The 21,054-nt window shown below is 40.2% G+C and overlaps 1 protein-coding gene across 5 annotated transcripts in view; it reads left to right on the top strand.

The window, feature by feature from the left end:
• Positions 1 to 21,054, top strand: part of adgrb2 (adhesion G protein-coupled receptor B2) — a 202,037-nt gene that overhangs the window by 91,822 nt on the left and 89,161 nt on the right. For 2 of the 5 annotated variants that reach the window (XM_027286127.1, XM_027286128.1), the window contains exons 3-4: positions 12,467 to 12,547; positions 14,723 to 14,911. In XM_027286127.1, coding sequence (XP_027141928.1) covers positions 12,467 to 12,547; positions 14,723 to 14,911 — 270 coding nt within the window. Of the gene's footprint in view, positions 1 to 3,538; positions 3,787 to 12,466; positions 12,548 to 14,722; positions 14,912 to 21,054 lie in introns of those variants that run through there. The other 3 variants (XM_027286131.1, XM_027286130.1, XM_027286129.1) reach the window with 2 other exon arrangements.

The following is a 21,054-nucleotide window of genomic DNA, read 5'->3' as shown; positions in this document are numbered from 1 at the left end:
CTTACTGTGGGCCATATTGTATATATGTGTGTGTGCGAGCGTTTCCTGCATGTGGAATACTGCACACTGAGGGGAAGTAAATAAGTATTTTGCTGTAGGTTAAGGCCATGCTTCTGTCTCTGGATTTTTTTTTCTTGCTTTCCTGGGAGACAGAGAGAGGTTAATAATATGGGACACGGGTGGAGGACATAGAGGGGAAGATGGTAGGATGGAGGATTGGTGATTATGGCTTTCTCATAGTGCTAATGCAATCTGGGTTTAGTATTAAAACCATTCCATTGTGACATTGTATTGTTTATAGTTCTGGCCCATTTCACATCCATTTAAATGAAACAAAAGGTGTATGGCCATATGGACAGACAGACAGGTAACAGGTAACTCCTGGACAGTTTTGGTGATTGGAGAATGCGTTATTCCTGTATCATTAGGATGAAGTTCTGGTGAAATGACAGCAAGTTATATTGTGCCTTACTGCCTCTGATGTGTACCTTATGTTCTCTGGTGACAAAACGTGCCCACAAAGAAATTACTGATTAGTAGTGAAGAAACCGTTTCCTGCTCCTCCACTGTCTGAAGTATTGAGGGAAATTTGGGCACTCAGATGGTGATATTAGGTGGTAATGGGTACATTTTTCTGAAACGGGAAACAGGACTGTCGAAGCAGAGTAGAGATTTCTGGCACAATTTGACATTCCTTTTAAGGTGCACGAAAAAGGGAAAAAAGTCTAAAGTGGTGAAAACTCCAGCAGCGCTTTTTGTAAAGAACCTCTTGATTGTCAGGGTCAACAGGGTCTCTAATTGAGCAGTACGGACAAAAAACTTACATGAAGGTTCTAAGTCTGGTTTTTGCTTAAGCTGTTTTAGAGAGGTGTTGATTTGACTTAATATTTATTGTGGAGGTTGCAGTTTGTGATGCTGGTGAAATGTAATGTGTTATATTGTTTCTATTATATCTCTAAGACAAAAACAGAACATAACCTTGATGACAGTATCGTGGACTACACTACACTTCAACAAAGAATATCTATTTTCATACAGTCTAATAGTTGGTCTATTTTACATTCAAGCCACAAAAGAGTCCGTCCCTTTAAAATGCTTACCAATGAGAGAATGAATGAACATACCAAACAGTATAGTTTCAATCTAAAAAAAATAATCAAAAAATTTAAGTTCAATATGTATCCCCTGATCATTCTGTCTCTAAGTACTCTTGTGTCCATGACTCAAGACCCATGTCTCCTGTCTTTCTCTTTGTCATTTCCCTGGTTGTCGTGTCAGGGTAATCTCTATGTTGCGAGCCAGCCCTTATTTTTTACCACCCATAAAACTTATACAGGCTCAAAGTTACGATTGCAGTTTTGCAGAATGCTATCTGCAGGTGCTTTGAAATTCCTCTTTCTGTCAGATCAGACCAAAAAAAAAGGTGGCGTATGCCAGAGCCAGAGTCACATTTGTTAAGCCAAATATTAATTCCCTCCCCGAAAATATAAGAGTTATTTGAAATGTGAAGCTCTGTGATTAATGCTTCACATCACAGTACAACTTCGACCTTACCCAGCAGGCATATCCCAGATGATAATGCGCAAGAGGCCCAGAGTGCACCACAAGCAAAAGAACCGTTACAGCAGGGTATGAGCTGTGTGCTAAAGATACTCAGGCCTAGATTTAAAAAGCATTGTACCATAGTAGATGAATCCTAACAAAAGGCACTCGATCAGCCATGACTACATGCCTGAACACTCTTCTAAAACAATTCTTAAATCAAAAATCCTCACTAGTGATATGGAATTACTTTTCCAGACATGTTTTAAAGTACTTTCAACTTGAATTTGAAATGATCCTAGTTGTAATCCATTTCAGTTCCCTGGATAAGGATTTCTAAATCAGAGAGATTGTTGTCTGTCTAAGGGAAGTTCAGTCAGAGACACTTTGGCCAAATCAGACATTGTGTCAGCAGTGTTGCTCCATTCGAATGAATAGGAAAACTTGCACCTGATTTGGTCAGCTGACACATCATGTCAAGGAGCCACTTCTAGCAGATGGCAAACCTTGTTTCTTTGCAATTTCGTTTCATGCCAAGTTTGCAACAACTGAAGCATGAACCCTTTGTACTGTTTAGCCATACACAGCACTTTGTCATTTGTCTCAGTTAAACACTGAAAAAATTGAAGCACAAGACAGCTCTTCACCAAAGTAGTTTTGTTGCCTGAACTAAACCTCATACAGGTCTTAAGACGGGAGTCCAAGTGTCTGGTGTAAAATTCCTGTGATGTGTACATCCACCATGTACCATGTCCCTAAGTTTAGCACTTCCTACACAAGAAAAACATGTTGCATAACATAAGCCACACAGCAATTACATTGAAACATTTAATAGCTGAACTTAATTTCCAGTAGACAGGGTTGGACTTCGCTGGAAAAGGCTGTGCTGTTTGAATTCAAAGAATATGATTACTAATGAAGAATAATAAATCCCCTCTAAATACATACACAAATGTCCAATGTTACCTTAATCAACAGTACCAAAAACTGGGTGGTGGAGAAAGTTGGTAGTGAGATAATGACTACACTGCACATCAGCATAAATATGATTGGATGTTACAAGTCAGCTGATAGCCAAGTGGCTGAATGTGCTGCTGATTGTAAAAGGATGAAAGAAGCAGCTGATGCCAATCAGCTAATGTAAGCATGATTTCAGTGCTGTGCCTCAACTAATGCTGAGCTATATTTTTGCAAAAGCTGTACAATCATTTCTATATATTCACCGAGAGCTTTCAGAATGTCACAGAGCAGTTTATTTACTATTTGTAAATTATTACTGTCACTTCAGTCTCCCTCTATGTACCATCTATATTTTATTCTTCTGCACAAGCCACAGAGATCACTCTCTCCAGGCAGAGGAGAATAATATGTAGGTGGATGTCAGCATGTTCATATGAGCAAACATGCTTTCTACATGAGCGTAGAGTCAAGGCTGTGTGTTTGCGTGAATGGTCACACTGAGCATAGTGAACATATTGTTCCAAAGGCATAGCCTGGCCTTACAAACATTGAGAGAATTAACACGCTCCGGCTGTTACATTATGGAATACTGCAGAAGTGAAGGGTTATTATAACCAAAGAACAGAACAGAATCGTGTGGAACAAAACAGAACATATTGTAACTGAAAAGTCCAAAATAAACCCGAACAGATATTAAAACTAAACAGAACACACTGTGCATTTGGAGCTGTATCAGACTGTACCAATGCATAAGAGTCTCAAAGAGAACATAAAGAGGACAACCATTTATAAAAACCATCAGTGATACCGCGGCAGTATATGTTTGTATTTTCCTGTTTCCAGCTCACAACAGCTGAAAGGAGAGCGTAACCATGTAGAAATCTAGGACATCGTCTTACTCTGATGAATCAAGGGAGAGTTATCAGTGCCTGACTGTGTCACCGACTCATAGAACTGCTCTGTTTTACTTTTTTTTTTCTCCATTCGGGTTTCACCTCTATTTTCTTATCATTTTTTCTCACATGGGTTCCCTTCCATCTCACCCAAAAGAAAAAGAAAACCCAGCAGAAAGTGGGACTATTTCAACCCCCCATCTGGCTGTAGATTGGAGCAGTGCCTCGCAACTGCTAAACCAAACTAAGCGTATCTGTGAATGCTCCTGTTTGTGTGTGTGTGCAGCAAAGTGTTGTGGTGCTTGTCTGTGCGCCTGGCTCCAAAGATTGCCCCCCTTGTTCCTGTTGCGCTGACCCTTCCCTCTGATGAGAGGTGTTTTACAGAGTGGAGGTAAGTGCTGTGTGAGCGTTTGTATACTCAAGAGAAAGGTTGAAGGCGAGTGTCTGAGCGCTTGAGTATCATTTCTTCTGCCCTTTCTACCAGGTGAACCGAAGTCTGACTCTTCTCATGCTAGCTCTGTTATGATTCATGAAAAAACACCTGCTCTGGGTTGCTTTGGCCTGCGAGCTAAGTGGGCATGCAAATGCAGTTTTGTGTGTGTGTGTGTGTGTGTCCATGAAGCAACACTTGCACGAATGCATTTCAGTGTGGAGGCAGATGTGGCTAATTTTCCTAGGCAGTCCATAAATTGCACACAGTTTTGCTATTAGCAGGCTGCACAGCCTTCTTCATTTTTGATTAGCAGAAAGGGGAATCAATGCTATACATGAACGAACATACATGGCAAGCATTAGCATGTGCACCTATACATGAAGATGTAGATCCTGTAGACACAATAGCAATAAATGCATGCCAGAAGAACTTGCTTGTTGCCGTGTCAGTGTCCAAGACAGAAAACGATTAAAGAAAGACTTTAAAATCAAACTACTAGAGAAGAAAAGAAAGCAACGAAACAAATAAGCAAAGAAAAAAAGGATACTATAGCAACAGCAACTGCCCTTCACCACAGCTGAGAACAACCTCTCCATCAGACGCAGGACCGGCGACCGAATGTGGACACTGATTTATAATCCACCTCCCTCCCTCCGTCCGTCTCCCTGCAAGCCCCCCCCTGCAAGCATCTCTACTGTTGCTTTACGGCGTCAGTATGACAGTGTTGCTATGGCAACTACGGCCACTGCAGAGGCAGATGTGAGCAGTAATCGATCTTTTCGTGGCGCTGCGTCATGTACATGCATATCACTGTTGTCATGTGAAAAGCCCTTTCGGTAAAATGCCAACTTTGGTTGGCTAGATATTTTTGGGTGATATTTCTGGCAGATCTGGGAGGGAGAGAGAAAGATGAGGGATGAGCAGGTGGAGAGAGATGACAACTGACAAAGATCGTAGGCTGCACTGATGGTGGATGACTTCGCTCTTTTGTCTTAAATTAGGAAAGGATTACAAGCTTCTCTACGAGTGGCAAAATTCTTCCAGCCTTGGTCCAGAGGTGTTGGTTGGACTGTTAAACGTTAAGGGCTGAGCCCAAATTTTTCTCTATCAAAACATTTGTCCGTGCATTTTTTCCTTGTATGTGAGATCTGCACATTATTGAAGAAATGTGAGAATTGGAAATGAAACAAAGAGTTTAAATTTGAAGTTTTCTGCACATGAACATTCTAGCCACGCAGTTTCACTAACAGCTGCTGAAAATGGTTAATGACTCAACCTTTCAGAATTTAGTAGTAAAATCATTGCTGATGTACCTGCTTGATATGTATCAGGTGCAGTTAATATAATAAATTCCTACTAAATTGTGCGTGATAGTTATGTTTTTCATTTCAATTTGAATTTTGATATATTTAATCATTTATAACACTATAATTATATAAAGTCATATTTCTTACACTGCAGCTAAGATTGGTCCAAATAGAAAACTGCAGCGGGAGCAAACGCCACAGTTTGTGTGACTTTATGCTTCTTGTGTCTTTCATAGTACTGTACCTATCATTTCAGAAATATAAAAATGCATCCATTAATCCAGTAACATTGTTTCGGGTGTCACTGAATGTGTCAGAGATGAACCATTAGCACTGATGTTCTGTTTACCTACAGATCACACAGCTGCAGAAACCATAAGTGCGTCTTTAAACTGAGAGTGAAGTGCACATTTACACAATGCTTCATTAACATGCCAACTGGGGGATAATGTCAGGTCCTCTGTTAATACTACTCCCATATGAATAGGGCTACAGTTTATAACAGGCTACTGACTGCCTGAATGAATACATGAATACATTGCATAGTCTATATAGTGCAGATCTGTCTGTCAGTGTCAACAGAGACTCTAGTCTGCAGTGTTCATACACCAAACCTGCAGATAAACCACTGAACTGTAGCGTAACATCAGTCCCCATGATCAAAGAAAGTTTTTATATCACGTCAGCGCTGTCCATATTTGCATGCTTTCGCCTCTCTCTTTACTGTATCTCTCTCTTTCTGCTGCAAGTCAGCTTCCATTTCATTCCCCGAAGATACAGAATTAAAACACTGCCATCTTCTTTAGTGACAACCGACTCAAACTGGAGAATTGTTATTAGTATTATCCGAGGCTAAAGGGAAAACTCTTCAGGGCTACAGCCCCAAATTCCCAGATGAAATGACGCACATGCTCTGGGCAAATTAAATACCATTAGTGTCGTACTCGCTCTGAAACTTTTGGACATGCACATAATGAAGAACACTAATAGCTAGTTTTTAGCCCACGTTTACAGCCTAACTCTAGAGGTGGTAATGTTGGTTGGTTGATCACATTTGTGGTTTTGAAATAAATGTCTCACTACCATTGAATACATTTTGGTACAGGCATTCATGTTCTTCTTAGTATGAATTGCAGTAACTTTAGCGATCCTTTACCCTTTCCTCCACTACCATCATTCAGCCAAAGGTTTAGTTTGTCCAATACTTTCTCAGCAAACCTGAAAAACTATTCCTCGGCTTCAGCAGTGCATGTTTTTAGTGCAGATTAACAAATGCTAGCATGCTAACAGGCTTTATTAAGATGAACATGGTAAATATTATACCCGCTAAATAGGTTAGCATAGTCACTGTGAGCATGCTGACACTAGTCGAGCTTCGCAAAGCTGCGACCAAGACTCTTCTCCTGGTGCTGCTTTCTTGTCGTCTGGAGTTTAATTATTTAATTAGTCAACGCTGAGGACAGTTCCCTGGCGGATTTACAGACAAGACCATGTCTACATCTGGACACAAGGTTTTGCCGTCAGGAAACCGAGGTATCTTTGAACAATGAGTGTCAGACTGAAGCAGAGATACAAAATGCACCAACATTGGCTTTGAGACAAGTTCACTAGCAGCTCAAGCTTATCTCACATCAATCCATTTAACACGCTTCTTGCCATGATTCTAAACATTGCTTCATTGGGCTGTTGTAAACACACTAAATACTGCACAAACATGCTAAACCATGGGTGTAATTGTCTGTAATTGATCAGGCCAGTGCAGTGCAGTAATCTTGCTTACCCTGCTTTGAATGGATTGTTCTGGCCAGCCCTACATTGATTGCTGTTTGATTGTGGCTTTGCTCAAGTCCACCAGACTTTAAATCCTTCTAAATTCTCATCTTGTTACGGAACTGCAAGAAGTAAAGGCTGAGGTAGAAAACAGAGGGTGAGGGGGTGGAGGGCCAGTAGACTGAATGACTGTGCGGTGTGGGAGTCAGAAGATTTGAAAAATATCTAATAAGAGAAAGAAAATCGGGGGGAAAGGGCAATTTGTGATGAGAATGAAAGTGAAATGAAACAAAGCCAATTTGGCAGTTTGAAAGTACACTAGCGCTTATCTTGATCTGTGTGTATAGATGTGAGTGTATATGTGTTTAGGTGTGAGACAAAAACACCAGTCAGCCCGTGGGCCTGAGAAAACTAGATTCTGAATCCATTTTGAAGGCACACAAATGACCTTGAGGCCCCTATAGTCAGACAGACGCTGTCCTGCACCAACCTGATTCAACTTCTCTCCTCATATCTGCTGCTGAGAGAGAAGGAGGAGAGAGGGGAGTGAGAGAGAAAGAGAGATGGAGTGGGTCTGTCTGTCCAGTAGCTTATAAAAAGTCCATTATAGTGTGCTTCTATCAGTTTGGGCTCTCCCAGATGGACCCTGGAGTAAATGGACATCACCAGAGAGCTATAAGCTCAGATTTGATATACGGCTGAGAAATAGCTCTATGTGTGTTTGTGACTGTGTGTGTTTGTGAGTGTGCGTGTTTAGGGGAGTGTGCATTCGATCATATGCGCTGCACTGAAAGAGCTGACAGTAGTCAACAGTGAACATTTCCGTGCCACTGTCTTTTGTACGTGCCTTTTACTTAACACAGCTGTTTTACCATATTACCATATGTGCTCCTCTGCCAATCACACGCACACACACACACATACACACAAAGTCCTCCCAGCAGGCTTAAATCCCGGCTCAGTCTGACAAAGGAGCCTGTGGCTCTAACTGACTCTGCCCCAATCCCCTTCCCCATCCTCCTGCTTTGTATGGGCTCAACGGCATGATGTTTATTTATCAGCCATATTTTCTTACTATTGTGTAGTTGTGTATGTGTGTCTCTGATTGTGTGTGTGTGTGTGTGCGCGCGCCACATCAAAGTATATTTGAGCTTTGGTGTCATTGCTAATGTGTGCATTTAGGTTTTCAATATTTCGTGTCTTCATGCTTGTGTGTGTTCATTGAGGGTACACCACTGTTCTCCGCATTGAACTGAAAGCTGAAAAAAAGCTGAGTGATAGCGCTCAGCAGGCGGCGAATGGGACTTTGTCCTTCTACATGCTACTTTATTAACCGCTTATTTATTGGGAAGAAAGATAGAAAGTAGCCGGCTTTACTCTTTACAGCGGGGTTCCAGGGAGACAGACAAGTTATTATGAGCTCGTATTCAAAAGGTAGCAACGTCTAACCAGCGCCACACTTTGAAAACAATAACCGTTGACTTTTACTTGCACTTTTTTATTTGATGAGTTTGTCCTTAGGTTGCATTTATTTACAACAGCAAATAGCATAAAAGACATTTCTGTCAATGAAAATATCTATCTATCTAACTTATCAAGCCTCCGGGATGAGCACTGGGGTTTGAAGCCAATTTGACATTAAAGTAATGGCAGCAATGATGTCATTCATACAAGAATGAACAACGTCACTGTATCCAGTTGTCCTTACTACCTCCATGATCATCATAGGGAACGGAATTGACTGAGCGGCTTCACAGTGTCCAAACTAACAGCATTTTTACTGACTTTCTGGGAATTGCAGTAGCTTTACTGAACAGTTCATTTAATCCTTTCCTCTAGCTGAACAAACCTGTAAACACAGTCATAACCACAATAACAGTAACTCTTAACATATCATCCAGTCCATTGCAGTGTTTATGTTGCAATTGCCTTTTTTTTAGCTGTCAGAGGGAAAGTCAGAAGTTCCTGACTAGTTATTGTACACCCATTTGAAAGGTACCAAAGTTCAACTTTTGCACTGGGCCAATCCCATGATAATTGACCTTAACTTATTCTCTGAAAGAAGAAGAGATAGCTGAAATGGGTTGGCAAAAACAGGAGCAGTCTACCAGTTTTTATCTAATGTGAAAATGTGTAAAGGTGGGTTTAGAGTCACCGCTTTTGGCTGACCCAAAATTGTGACTCAGATGCCCCTCGATTCCAATAATATAACACTAACTTTACACTTTTCATAGACTACACTGCAACCTCACCACAGGCGGTCTCTTGTATTGTCGAGGGAAGATTCTCAAACACGTCTTCATATTACTGACACTTCTGTCAGATGACACAAAAGCATCAGTGCCAAAAGTAAAATATCACATCTTCATCTCTGCTCCCAATCAATTGTAAGAACCCTACTCCCGATTGGAAGTGATACTGCCGGCTATAAATGAAAAATAGATTCCCCTGGAGGTGAAGAAACAGCTGAAATAGGTGGAAAGAAATGGGGATGAGAGAGGGCAAGATGATTTGATTGAAGTGTGTGATGATGTATCCATTAAAGTGCAGTTCAGAACATTAAACAATATAGTGGGGTTTGTAAAGGTCACTACTCTCAAAGGGTTTATCCATATTGATCTTTCCATTCGATTGTGCCGGACTTCTCACCAGTGTCCATCTAAATCCTCTCTGCACCCTATACCGGAGAGAGAGAGAATAACAGAGGCAGAGAAAGGAAGAAATAAAGAGAGAGAGAAAAGTAGTCCTCACTGGTCATTTTATGTGAGACATTACACCTCCGTCCCGCTTCACCAACCTCTGTGTCTCAGGAGCACGCAAGCGTAGAATATACACCCACATGCAGGGTTTTATTTCTATCGGATTCTGCCAGAAAACGATTCGGAATCTCCCAGATTGGGACTGGCACTTCCTCTGTCGCTCTCAATATAAATCAATACATTGTCTGAGATGCTGAAAGTGAAATTCAGAAACTTTATGTTACCTTATGTTGAGGTTGAAGGCTTCTCATTTCAGCCCAACACCATGTCACAAGATTCAGTGGCAGCTAGAGCGTGTTTGTTAATGCAGAAGCTCACACGTTGCTTGACAACTCCAACTGGCTTTTTATTGTTTCATTTGTAACGTAGTACTCTGCAAAGGAGTCCTAATATGCACACGATGGCTACATGAATAAGAACGCTAAAAAACGAGACTATATTCACATGCCCCGAGCAAAAAGTTACCGGTTTATCCACATGCATGAAAACAAAATAGCAGCATCATTCTTGTATTGCAGGGCAGACCTTGTTAGTCCTAATACTTTTATGTGTTTGTTCAAACATAAACTTGGTTGGGTTCTTGGTATAAAAGAAAATACTTGAACAAGCAGTACAGAGATTTATGCTCCAGTCCTGAACAGGTATCTTTGTAACATGACCTGTAACCGAATAAAACTATAAAATTATACATACCTTGGCTTTAGAAGTAACACTGGGTTGCAACTGCAGCTATGCCATCGTTTGCAGTATATGTTAAATCAAAAAGAACACACTGTTTTAATAACTTTGCTTTGGTTCTGGAAAAGGAAGAAAAAGACACCACCCTCCAAACGTTGAGATATCAAGTTTTGTTTTTACTGTAGCCCCATGCACACAGCTTCAGCATGTGGAGAAATTTCAAAGCTTGACAGCCACTCTGTGCCTACTGGAGGTACTGATCGGACAATCGCTGTTCGGGGAAGGGGTTCAGCAAACAGTCAGCTGGCGAAACTGGATTATTAAGCAGCTGGAGAGGAAAAATAGTAGGGTAGGTAAAAAGTTTACTTGTTGCACAAGTTAAACAAGTTTTGTTTTGTACAATTTCCAGCTGTATTTCTAGGTTGGATAGATCCGTAGTGTTCTCAGAGTACTGTATCCTTGCGCAAGGTTTAGTGTTTTCTGTGTAAAATATTACTGTAAGTCCCGCAGCTAAGCAAGTGGGCGTTTGTACTGCGCTGACCTGAGTATGTTTTAATGAAAACCTCTAACTTGTATTCCAGGGCTGTTGGCATGTACAGCTCTACTTTCACTTTGATTGTCTCATACAGCAATATTCTGTTTTTTTTAGGCAATGAGACAAAATTGAGATGTGTTTATTGTCTTCTAAAATACTTTCAGTAGTCTGTTTTTGAAACAACGTGGAACTAGCATCCTGCATGCACGCAATACTTAAATAACACTCAAATAAAATTATTATACTGTTCCTGTAGTAACGTATAGTTCTTTGGCCTGTAAGCACAAGTGATCCAGCTGAGAACAACACACAGAACAAGGGAATGGGAGGGGGAATGGAAGAACGAGAGCTTTAGGACAAAAAATAACATCGCTTTTTTTTTTTTTTTTTTTTCCTGACAAAGAGTTGTTTATGTAAAAGGCCAAATTAGAGAGCTGGTGGAAATGGGCATTTTAGCAATCATGACAGAGCCTCAGCACACTTCCCAGGCGTCATGCTTCTGTGTGTGTGTGTGTGTGTGTGTGTGTGTGTGTGTGTGTGTGTGTGTGTGTGTGTGTGTGTGTATATATTGGTAGGCAGGGGGAACATGTACTGTGTGTGTGCATGCGTTTGTGTTCTTCCCTAGGTAAACTCCTTGATAGAAGCTAATGCGTGGAAATTTCAGCGTCAATCACCGTTGCCCTCTGTAATCTAGTATAAACACACACACACGCAATCATATTCCATCTGGATAATATACCATAGATACACTGTGTGTCATAAATGTTACCGCTGCAAAACATCCCGTGGGCAAGAAGTACCCAAGTGAAAAAGATCTGCTAAATCAAAGATTGTTTCCCCTGCCGAGGGAGTTGATTAAGTCTTGTGTTGCTGAAACTAAGCCTACAAATCCATTTGCACAGATCAGAACAGTCTGTGCTCATGTTTGGACCAATGGAAATAAAACTGACTTAGATATGTTGCATGATTTCACTTCCTCCATACTTTCTCTCTAGGCAATCCTTTCTCTACAAATGCTCTTTGTACGAGGTGTTCCAGTTCAAATCATCTCTCCGACATATTTCAGGCATCTTGTAACATACTTACTTTGCTGTGCGGAATCAATCACATTGCATGTCAATATGTGTATTTTTATTGACATTTCACGTTCTCCCTCTAAGCCAATGAGTCGGTCAGAATTGAATAGCTCCTGATTTTCTGAGATTATACTGTACACTTGTTATCTGTTCCTGCATGATGCGTGCTGAAATGTATTAGTATCTGAAGTGTGTTTTTTTTAAATGTTCTGCTACAAAAAGCAAGCCAGGGAAATGTAGGCGTTTTATATTTTTTTATTTTGCCAGAGTCGTGTTTTGGATGTACTAAGAAACTTGCCTTTTTTGACTTCTCTAAATGTACAAAATAGGAGTGGGTGTTGTTGGGTAATTATTTACTATAGTTTTAAAACTAACTATATGTATGTTATAGCACAATTACATGTAGTAAACAAAGCCAGTATATTGTTTCCATTGATTTTTATATATATATCAGATGCAATCTCCATGAGCAAAAACATCGAAAAATGTTTTTTTTTTTTTTTTTTTTTCCAGATCCATATGATGACGATCTGAAGGTGAAGACCCAAAGACCACGATCAGCAGACCAGCCAGGTGTGTTTCAGGCACAAACAGGTGAGTAATGTGAGTGTGTATGTGGGAGCACATATACAGTATGTGTGTTTGTTCACAGCCTGGAAGAAAAAGTAGCCAAATTGACCTTTCCAGGCCGGTACGTGTAACTGTAAATTATTATATGTTTATCCTTCTGAGGCATTGCAGAAGTCCCTTAGCAGCTGCTGTAGTTGACCATTAACATGTGTGAAAATGTGGAGTGTGTGTGACTTTCAAATCTTACATAATTAATATGGCCGGAAAAGAGAGATTGAATAATTCATGACATGATACATTAAACATATTAGAAAAATGTCATGTATGAGAAATCTGCTTAATGCATACATGACATTACATGTTGGCTGTTTTACCCACGCTAGAACAGGTCATACTCTAATTTGAGGGTGTGCACATGTGCATACACGCATGCACGCACGCACGCACGCATGCACACACACACACACACACACACACACACACACACACATACATATTTCCATATTCACGGCTACCACTGTGTGGAGGAGGGAGTCCCTACCACGAGGGAAACCCCTGGCTCTGTCTTGGCCTTCTCCTCTGTTCTCCCCCTCTTCACTTCTCCCCATTCTTCCATTCCTCCAGGCATGTGCAGGGAGCTTAAGCCCTGACTCACGGCATGTTAATGAAGATGTAATGCGATTAAAGGACATGCAATTAATTTGATTTCCTTCTTTGCCATGTGATGACGCCTCCATCAAAGGACAAGGCGCTCATAAACAATTTGGAGAGAGGGAGAGAGAGAAGAGGAATGACTTAACTCGTATTTTTCCGCTATCAAGGGCGTAACCCACGGGGGAACAATGGGACAGGGCTCCACAGCTGTCTGGAGAACTCAGAATCACCCACAAACATGTCTTAACACCCAATCTGTTTTTTATTAGCATCTCAAGCCATTCTCTTTCTATGTCACCTTTAAAACACATTTCTCTAACACACAAACATCATGCTTATATCTTTATACATGATATTGAATCAATTATATTCTATTATAGGTCCCGTTTGTAAGATTTAGAGTATCTGTTGGCAGGAGTTGAATATATTGTTCATACGTATGTTTGTTTGTGTATAATCAGCTAAAAATAAGAATCATTGTGTTTTTGTTGTCTTAAGCCATTTATATCTGCAGTGACAGCGGGTCCTCTTTCACGGAGTCCACCATGTTGAATCACCATTTTTCTACAGTATCCCTGAGCAGACAAACCAAGCACTGGTTTTAGAAATGACCTTTTGCTTTTTATGTGAATTTTGCAGAGTTTTTCCTACATGCCTGGAAGGAGATGGTGAGGGCTGGGAGAGTATTCATTTGGTTGCAATCTGCAACTTCACTGCTAGGTGGCACTAAATCCTACACACTGGACCTTTATGCGATTTAAATCAATTAATGGCATATACAAATCTCACATCATCCACGCTTATACATTATACGGGAATATTATATATTAGGTATTGATATAACATCACAGACCAGGCCCTATGAACATTATAAACTATGTAAGTCTACCTTGATTCAATATAAACAGAGGTCTTAGTCTTGAGCTCTCTTAAAAATCAAAATGTCTCTTATCTCATTCAGGGAAAAAACAAAAAAGACTAACTGTAATAACAGAAAGGCTGTTTGGTCACTGTAACTACAAAACCTTTTCATCATCTGTCAGAGTCCCAGGCTTTTCTCATGGCAATTGTATAGATTACGTTTTTGTCTTCTTTCACTTTAATGACAGTAAATAAAGAGCAAAGAAAAACTAAGAATTGCTTACACGAATCAATATGTAATTATCACACATCTCCACTAACACGTCCTGTAACTCTGACTTCTTTATTGTGGCTTTTTACTGTATGATATATTTACTGCAATTTCACAGTGTGGATAGTTGAATGTTTCCGTGATTATGAGACAACTGCCACATGAACCACTTCCACGTATATTTATTTATCAGTGTAGAGAAACATGGATGTGTTATGTCACCTGTCACATCACCCATTGTTTTTAAGAATGTTTTAAAGCCTGCAGCCTCCACAAAGCTGTGATCATGTTACAACTAATGACGCCCTTCCTCTTGACTATTTTGTCTTCCATCTGACTTGAAACATTAGCGTCATGAAACTGGAATCCTCGAGAATGAACCTCTCTCTGTCTATCTCTGTCTCGCTCCTCAGGTGACCCTGCTGCAGAGGAGTGGTCACAGTGGAGTGTGTGTTCTCTCACATGTGGGCAAGGCTGGCAAGTGAGGACACGATCGTGTGTTTCCTCTCCCTATGGGACACTGTGCAGCGGTGCCCTGCGGGAAACACGCATGTGCAACAACACAGCTTCCTGTCCAGGTGAACCTGGAATCACAGGCTCAGGTATGTTTACCTAACTCCCCAGTGGATGCTGATGAGGGTCCAGTCTTTATGTATGAAAAGTTTTTTTTTAGTAGAGAAACAAGAGGAGACAGAACATGCTCTTTGGGGGATTTTTTTTCTTCCTTTCAAAATGTGTGATAGACTGGTGACCTCTCCAGGGCGCCCAACTCCTCACAGTGCATGCTGGGATATGCCCCTGGCCATTATGACCACAAACAGGGATTAAAAGGTCATGAAAATAAATGAACAAGGTTTAGCAGTGTTGTTAAATCAAGGCAAAATACATTGTTTGCACTTTGCATTGCAATTTGTGAATATACTGTTGGTCTCGGCAAAATCATAGCTTTCTGCTTTTAGCACCTAACGTACCCATGCACCAGCATTTATTTGGATTTTTTGCAATGTGTTAAGAAAACTGAAGAAAATAAAGACAGTCACCTTTTGAACGAGGTGGGCAGTATGCACTCAAACACACACACGTGTTTACAGGATATATCAGGATGTATGACAAAACTGTGAAAAATGGGTACATGCCTTTGCCAAGGTCCTAGAGGCTTAGGAATCAAATGTTTTCCTCCCTTTGGTTCTAGGAATGTGTCCATCTCTTGAGTTTTTGGCCAGGGCTATATTTTTGTCAAACCTGACTTTAATGCTACATAGGAGTACATTGTCAGGTTTAGGTGACTTATGAGTACCATAACATAACACACTGATATTTCAGGTTTAGGTTAATTATGAAACCCATAGATACACACTTTTTCAATTGTATGTGACTTATAAAGACCAGTTAAAGATTGAGTCTGTATATTTTTTACTTGGTTCCTGTTAGATGTATGTAAAATATAAATAAATAAACTCTGATACTAGATAAACTAGATAAACTCTGACAAAAATGTCTTAAGAAAAGAAAAAAGAGTCTTAAAAAGTGACATAGCTAATAAAATGTGGTCAGTCTACTGTTCAGTTCTTATAATTGTATTGCATTTCTAGAAGTTGCAGTAAATGTTCCTGAAAACAAAGACATGGGATATTTTGTTTTAGTTTTTTTACTTTTAAATTGGTAAATTGTGTAGATTTACACCAATAATGGACAGAACCGTACAAAACATATACTGAGCATCCTGGGAATGCAATGCTGAAAACTTCCATAACAATCAAAAGAAGTCCAGTTGCCTTCAATGAATGAATTGAACCTAGGGCACAAGGTATCCCAGGTATTTAACACACACACACACACGCACACGCGCAATCACTCACATCACATGGGATCTGCTCAGCGAAAACATAATCTAACCATGGTGAAGTAGAAAAAAGGGAGAAGAGAATGAGAATGTCATTTTGGCACTTCAATTCACACTATTGGCCAGCTGAGAGTGAAAGAGAAAGATAGAGACATGACACCTGAGCTCGATGTCAGCGAGTCTATTAGAAGTGCCACAGCTCAGAAGTTCATACCTCGTAGCTTCTCTATCTTTAGCTCTCCTCTGCCTTTTCACTTTGCTTCCAGCGCTTTTCTCATTTCCTTTGTCTCGTCTGTATCTATATCAATGTCTACCTAGCCTAAATTAATCTACCAGAGCATTAAATGCAGACCAAACTTGTGAAGATATTTTAATTTAATAATATTAAGATAACTGCAAAAAAAAAAGGAAATTATTGGGTAAAAATTAAATCTGTGCTTGCATGACAATGATAAGCCTAAAAAACATTAAAAATCATAACTACAGCTTATTTGTTTTGGCTTCTGAGGAATTAGTTTTTCATTTTTGGCGCATGGACAGCTCCAAAATATATTAAATCAATCAAATAAAAATGTCATATGCATACATGCTCTGCCAGTTATGGTGAGTATTCAGCCTTGTCTGTTTGCTACAAAAGGCAGGCTCAAAATGAGGAGCAGCTCATACATTTTTCCTCAGCGGCATACAATCAAGCCAGATGAAGGCACTGAGGGAACTTGTGTACTGTTCATCCTGAATAATTTGAGTTTTGCTCTAGTTTGATTGCTGGTGTAGGTCTTTACTAGATGAAATGGTGAAGTACTGCCTGTCCTGCTCTGGTTTGTTAGCCCTGATTGCAATGGGAGTGAAATCCTGTATGGCAGCCGCTCCCTCCTGCCTAGCTTCTCTCCCTATTCTAATCCACCATTAATGCTCAGTGTCCAACCGGAGGATGACAAAACTTAGTGCTGCTCAGTAAAACGCAGGTCGATGCATCATCCAGTGGTGTGGTGAACTGCCGTCTTGTCCTCATTATCTGGATCTAGCTGCAGCTTCCTAGCCCCTCCTACCATATTAGAAGTGTTTAGCCGACATTCATCACCTGAATCTCCAACTGAACTCTTAGCCCTTTGGTTGTATTATGGGTAATGTAAGTCTTAAGTTTGAAGTCCGACAATGTTATGGACAATTCTAGCTTTCTGGACTTTCTAGCCTTGATCCCACTGCAGAACTAGACCTTGTCTCCATTCTGGTCAGCGTCACAATGTGTTGCCATCCTTGCACTTTGTCCATTTACATTGTAGATGAACAGAAAGGAAGGACTCGACAGCGTGAAAAATCTTGCCTTGACTATTTTTTCTGGTGTCAACCTGAGAGATTGCATCTGTGTCGAGGCTTTGCAAAGGAGATGGCCAACCTCATCATCGCTGGGTTAGGTTTGGCCATGGCAACCGTAGCTTACAGCTGTTTACCTTGACAAAAAAGAATGCAGTTGATCTGTCTGTGCCAGACATGATTTCAGTCCACCAGCCATCTGCACCAGAATATAACAAAGGGAGTTTTTTTGCTGATGTCCTTGCTCACTGACCGAGGAACATATCAAAAATCCTGCATAGTCCCTTCACTGCTAGATATAAAGAAAGCCTGGGCCACAATTCTGGTTGGTAGACAACAAAATAGTTTTTAGACTAACCTCTCTGAACCCACTGATCCCAGCATCACAGAAATATTGCACCAATGTCCTCCATACACTGCTATTCTAATAATGACAGTGATGTATTTAAGGGGATAGATATTTCAATACAAGAGGGGCCACAGCAGGGAGTGTAGTCACTTGACTTTAGAGCCCCATTTTGGACAAGGCTTTTTTAGTAGTTGCTTAGGAGTTTGTGTGAGTTTTCTATGAAGTATACTTGATGTCATTATGAACATTTCTAGATCAGGTATGCTTTCACATATGAGTTAGGAGTCAGTCAGTGTTTACTGATGCAACAGAAAAAGAGCAAGCGAAGCGAGAGGAACATTTTCCTCCCCTGTCGGTGCATATGCTAATCTTGTTTTTATGTAAATGTGCCAACGCGATTTGTATGTCTAAGTGCCTCATTTTCCATTCAGTGTCGATATTAATATCCTCTGCCATGCCTTTGATGGAATATTGGTTGCTGTGTTATGTTCCGTTTATTTTTTATTTTTTTTCTCCACTCCTCTGATGTTTCCTGATGTGTTTCTGGAGGGGTATAGGGCCACTCCAGGGAATGCCTGAATGGGATCGCACCAAATTCAAGTAGACTCTGGGCATGTGGGGCTGGTAGCAAAGAGACCTGGTGTTTAATAAACTTGATGTGACTGACTTAATATTTTCCTTCCTCACTAATGTAATTTGGGGTAGAATCTACGCATGCTTGTTTGATTAGCTAATCTCTTTGCTGCTGGATCAAGTCCTGTCTACCCTGGGTCCAATAGAGAGTCATAAACAAACATGTAGTACGGCACACAAGCACATACACATTAGTCAGCAGTGCATTAATTTGGACTTTCAAAATCTACATTTTTATTGACGTCAGTAATGCCACTAATAGGCTTGCTCTAAAATTAAACAACTCCACTTTTAGTTTTTAGAGAAAGTTGAGATTCGTCCACAGAAAGTTGAGATACATACACAGGCACAGCTCATGCTTATATGCATGAGCTGGGCTTTTCAAACCTACTGTTCAGAAAGTGACGGCCAGTCGCGCCAACTTCCTGACTTATCTGCCAGTGAAATGTTTTTAAGCAACATCCTCTATTCTGTTTCATATGCATTTACACACAACAACTATTCAAGACACATAGACATAAGTGAACACACACTTCCACACTTTCTCCCAGAGTATCCTGAGGTGAGGAGAGTGCAATGTGCATATTTAAATTTGCTAGATGGGTTTGCCAGAATGTTCTATTCTGCTTTTTTACCATTTATTTGTTTGTGCACAAGTTAGGTCTCAGATCCACCCACACTCATAACACACCCGTACTTCTGTCTCTGGCTTCATCTCTGTGCATGTCTGTATGTGTGTCTGCATGAGTTAGGGAACATCAAAGAAAAGTAGCTCGGACAGAAATTCAATGAAGTGAAAATGGACATTTTTTTTCTCCTCGTTCTTTCATGGTTAAAACTCCTAAATTAAGGTGATACACATAATCAATTTTAAGTAATGATCTGGGTCTTGACAAAGCAAACTAGGCAGTAATTGTTTTTTCTTTTTTTTTTGAATATTCGCTGAAGTATAAGGTTTTTATGCCCCAAAGCATGCAAAATGAAGTAGTACCGCTACTTTCCCTTCTGTTTAGCCACTGCTCATTTGCCATAGATTCAGTGACATTTAAAACATGGAGTGGAACAATGGCGCATTATGAATACAGTATGTCTGGGTCAATGCGCAGCCAAACACTGCAACATCACACTTCTAGTAATCATTCAAGCAAGAGACTAAGACTGCCTGCAAGGATGTACATAGGCATGAAGTCATGGAAGACTCATGTGGATGGTAAACACGCACACACACACACTTACCCATGCACACATCCTCACATATGGATCTAAATAATGCAGCCATACTGTGCTATGACCCGAGATGAAATTGCTGGTAATTGTTGTAATCCTTGAGATCAGTATAATGATCGGTTTCAAGTGCAAGAAATAAATTGAAAGTTGATATCTCCATACAGCCTGTTTCATTATATAGTGCAAGTCTATTTAATAATTGCATAGATTTTAAAGGCATGTGTAGAAGTCCTGCATCCCAGTTACACATAACCTCATTCTCTGTGGCGCTGTGAATGTGCACGCAGATGTTTAAATAAAAGAGGGTGAGCCGTGGACGTTGTATCTCCTTTTCTCTGAGCTTGCTTACATTTGCATCAGAAACCCAGGCCATTGTAAGTGTGCTTCCTATTTTGCACATTTTTTTTCCGCTGCATATTTTTCTTGCTTCTGAATTTCCGGAGTTCATGAACTTGATTTCGTGACCGGGTGTTACACAGATGTGTCACTTTGTGGTTTGAACAGCACTGATCTTTTTGTCATTTAATTCTTTTTATGTGTGCTTGCTGTTGTAAACATACTCTTTTTCACCTCCCTCTGTGACTGCAATCCTCTAATCTTCCTTTTAATGTACACAGTTGGACTAAAAGACATGCTGTATTATGTTAATGTAGTTGTTGGTGTGGAGTTAGACAGCATATTTATCCCCTGTGCTGCTTTGCTTATGACTGGAAATATCACCTGATGGGGATGGTGTTTACCTGGTCACTAATAGGTGATGTAACACAATCCTCATCCCAATTATCTGAGGACATGTTTTCCTCTTTAATTTACTTATCTGCTTCTCCATTTTTCCTACCCATGTCCCCATCTCCAGTTGATATTTTCTCCTTTGAATGGGTCTTAGTCCCAAAGCTGCTTGGAGCTTGATTTTATAGGCAAATTGATTGGCTTTGCACAGTCAGACTTTCAGATACACTTGTACTGGGTTTGAGAGATGGAGGTTCGATTTGGATGAATAAGTAATGTCTGACAAGCAATCCTGTAGTGTTGTAGTAAAAAAAGATGCTAAATAACAGAACTCGGCTGGATTGTATTTGTTTAGCTTTCCCCCGTTTATTATTGCAACAAGTTCTGGAGTCTCTTGAGAAGGTTTTTACAATTTGGAATGAGATATGCCCAATAAATCTGCTTCCATTTTGAGGATGCCAGTTTTATTGTTGTCATGATTTATTCAACTGAATATTGTGGGAATCTTGTTTTCATGTTTGATACTAAAATATTTTGGCTGACACACTTGAGGACCCTATAATAGCCATTGGCGACATTACAATACCGGCTTTCAAATCAGTCATAACTGCAACTGCAAGATTGTGAGTAAAGCATGCAAAATTTCTTAG

This window comes from Larimichthys crocea, chromosome XIII, assembly GCF_000972845.2.
Source record: "Larimichthys crocea isolate SSNF chromosome XIII, L_crocea_2.0, whole genome shotgun sequence".
NCBI classification, from domain to species: domain Eukaryota; kingdom Metazoa; phylum Chordata; class Actinopteri; family Sciaenidae; genus Larimichthys; species Larimichthys crocea.
This window is presented reverse-complemented; position numbering and strand designations above follow the sequence as displayed.